The 2,699-nt window shown below is 32.5% G+C and overlaps 1 protein-coding gene across 1 annotated transcript; it reads right to left on the bottom strand.

Annotated features, from left to right (window-relative positions):
• Positions 1–615: 615 nt before the first annotated feature.
• On the bottom strand, positions 616–2,135 carry LOC137738856 (histidine-containing phosphotransfer protein 4). Its single transcript, XM_068478330.1, has 6 exons — positions 2,076–2,135; positions 1,396–1,526; positions 1,211–1,279; positions 1,002–1,073; positions 788–860; positions 616–663 (listed from the first exon to the last, which is right to left on the bottom strand). Exons 1-6 carry the CDS (start codon positions 2,133–2,135, stop codon positions 616–618), a joined length of 453 nt encoding a protein of 150 aa, XP_068334431.1.
• Between the last annotated feature and the right edge of the window lie 564 nt (positions 2,136–2,699).

Below are 2,699 nucleotides of genomic sequence, written 5' to 3' on the forward strand. Positions count from 1 at the left end.
GATATACCTATATTTACATCTGCATGTAAATTTTTTTGTTAAATTATTCCTACTAATGTATGCCAAAATTTGGAGGGGCCATGAAAAATTGAGAATCAAAGCAGAACGTGAAATTGATTCAACTCGATGGTGAAGCCCATTCTCATTCGTAATAAACCCATTTCCTGATAAATAATTTTGTTTTCTTATTTTATCTTCATTGACAAAAAGCGAAAGGTTTTAATTTCTGTTTGTACTAACTTTAAATTAATTACACTTTTTATTTTTTTTTTAATTTTATTTTTACAAATCAATATAATAAATTAATTTAATTTGCGAGAATGAAGATCGAACGAGTGAATAGAATATACACACTGCTGTAGTCAAGGTCAACTCATCACCTAGCTTGCTTCTGAGTCAAAATTACACTTGATTGTAAACGTACATAACAACATAGCATTTTTAATTTTCCATTCATTAAAGTACAAACATTGAAAACTCTTCTTTTTTTTTTTTTTTTTTTAATAAGAGACATTGAAAATATTTTACATGGAAATTGGAATATTATTCCATAAGCAACCATAAGAGATGTTCCATTAATCCAAGCTAGACTCTGGCTGTTGATGAATTTCTTGATTACTTGGGTCGACTTGCTGTCTCGATTGGCCCAGCTTGCCTTGCCATCTGAATTCACCAAAATTTATATAAAAAATGAGATTAATACACTTTTATTTTATGGGATACAACTAATTGAAAACCCTGATATGATATAATATAATAGTCCAAAACTTGAGACCGATCGAGTCACCTGAAAATAAGCCTCAAGCTTCTTTTTCAGTGTTGCATGTTCTTGCTTCAGTCGCTGGAAAGTCCTCATGCATCTGATTAATTGCATTCATTGATCGTGCAAAATTACTTTTTTTAATTGATTTGATTGGTTGGGGAATAAGATTCGCTTTATAATTTGTAATGTTATATATAAAATAATATTGTAATTCGAAAATATGGATTGATTAATGTACCCTTCTGCGTTTCCTGCATTACAAAATTCCCTAAACTGCTGGCACTCAACTTTCACCTTTTTGGCTCCGATGCTGCACCAGTAAAAACAAAATCGTTTAATTAATTTGGGATTAAATATTGTCATCTTAAAAGCCAACACAGAACATACTAGCAGATCCCTTTCCTTTCTAATAAATTTTAAAATTAATAAAATCGAAAATTTTATTACCTTGAGCTACTTCCCTTGAACTGCTGCATATAGTTGTCCAACTTATTAAAATCACGAGGGTCCTTCTGTCTGCATACATATAAGACATCATTATATGTGGATACAGTTTATCTAATTAATTGGTCCTCGCGTGGTATATATGTGCATCAAAAATTTAAAAAGTTGAAAATTATAATTTGACTCACAGTGCCTGCTCTAGGGTTTGGAGTGATCTAGATGAATCTCGGTAGTACAATGTAGCTACTTCCTCCACAAAATTAGGGTTAGCATCATCTTGCAGCTCCTCCAGCTGAACAAATTGTTCGTCCAGAAATCCCTATAACACATATACACCGCGAAGACTAAATTAATTAGCCACCAGAGAAATTCTCAAAGATTTAGAAAATTTAATTTTACATAAATGTAAACTTGCATGCATGCTCAGGGGTTGATCGGGAAACATAATGGTGTTGCATGGACGGCGAACAATGCCTCCCACTCCTTCACATATATTTCAATGACTATTTGGTATCCAGTTTTATTTTGTTTGACGAGTTTCTACACATCATGCCATTGGTCTACAATACTTACATGTATTCAATACAATTATCATTTGACTGGTCAGATATAGTTCATGTGAATATATGTATTTATTACAATCATCATCTAATTGTCGAGCTGATGATGGTATTAAATACATGTAAGTATTGTAACCAAAATTCAAATGATAAAACATTTGTAAATAAAAATATAGATAAAAATGATGGCTTGGACTTGTAAATGCAAACTACAAGTTTGAGAAAATTTTAGCTGCGGAATTTAGGGAAACATGAAATAAAAGGAAAAGGGTACGTATGTAAAGAGAAGAAATGAAAAAAGAAAAAACCTGATCAAAGAGGGACTGCCTCATGAGACGAACCGGCCTACGCAATTGGTTTCTTTCCATTTCAGAAGAAATGTGGATATCAAAGGATAGCAGAGAGAGAGAGAGAGAGAGAGAGAGAGAGAGGTAATAAAAGTACACACTTGGAAGCTGGAACAATGTGTGTGTGATGGTACAAATTGTTATGGGCAAGGAGGGGTTTATATATTCTATGGAAGAGGGATACACACACACAAACGTGTATATATAAACGGTATTAGTATGAGGGTATGCGAGTGAACAAGTTTCCATGAAAAGGAGGAATGAAGTGATTGGAGAGTTAGTGGGGTCTAGAGGAGTAGTTATTGGCAAAGCTGATTCTGTGATATAGTTAACTAAATAGGATGACATTGTTTATGAGTTATGTTAAATCTGGAATATGGAATGACTGCTGCTGTTTATGTATGGATTCTAATTCTAGATAAGCGTCCTTGTTTAATATATATATATTCAATTTTATTGAAATTAATATTGAGTTTAGTAAATTAATTAGTAATAGAGCTTAATGCACTCAAATCTCTAATATTCTCCCACCGATACACCCACCGCTAAAAACCCATTATCATGTTTTGTATTTTCAACCATATT

The sequence above is a fragment of the Pyrus communis genome, chromosome 7, assembly GCF_963583255.1.
Source record: "Pyrus communis chromosome 7, drPyrComm1.1, whole genome shotgun sequence".
Lineage (NCBI taxonomy): Eukaryota > Viridiplantae > Streptophyta > Magnoliopsida > Rosales > Rosaceae > Pyrus > Pyrus communis.

Coding starts and splice junctions, on each gene's coding strand:
- LOC137738856 (XM_068478330.1), bottom strand. CDS start 2,135: ATGGAAAGAAACCAATTGCGTAGGCCGGTTCGTCTCATGAGGCAGTCC. Junction 1,074..1,210: donor TTCAAGGGAAGTAGCTCAAG/GTAATAAAATTT, acceptor TTACTGGTGCAG/CATCGGAGCCAAAAAGGTGA. Junction 861..1,001: donor AATGCAGGAAACGCAGAAGG/GTACATTAATCA, acceptor GCAATTAATCAG/ATGCATGAGGACTTTCCAGC.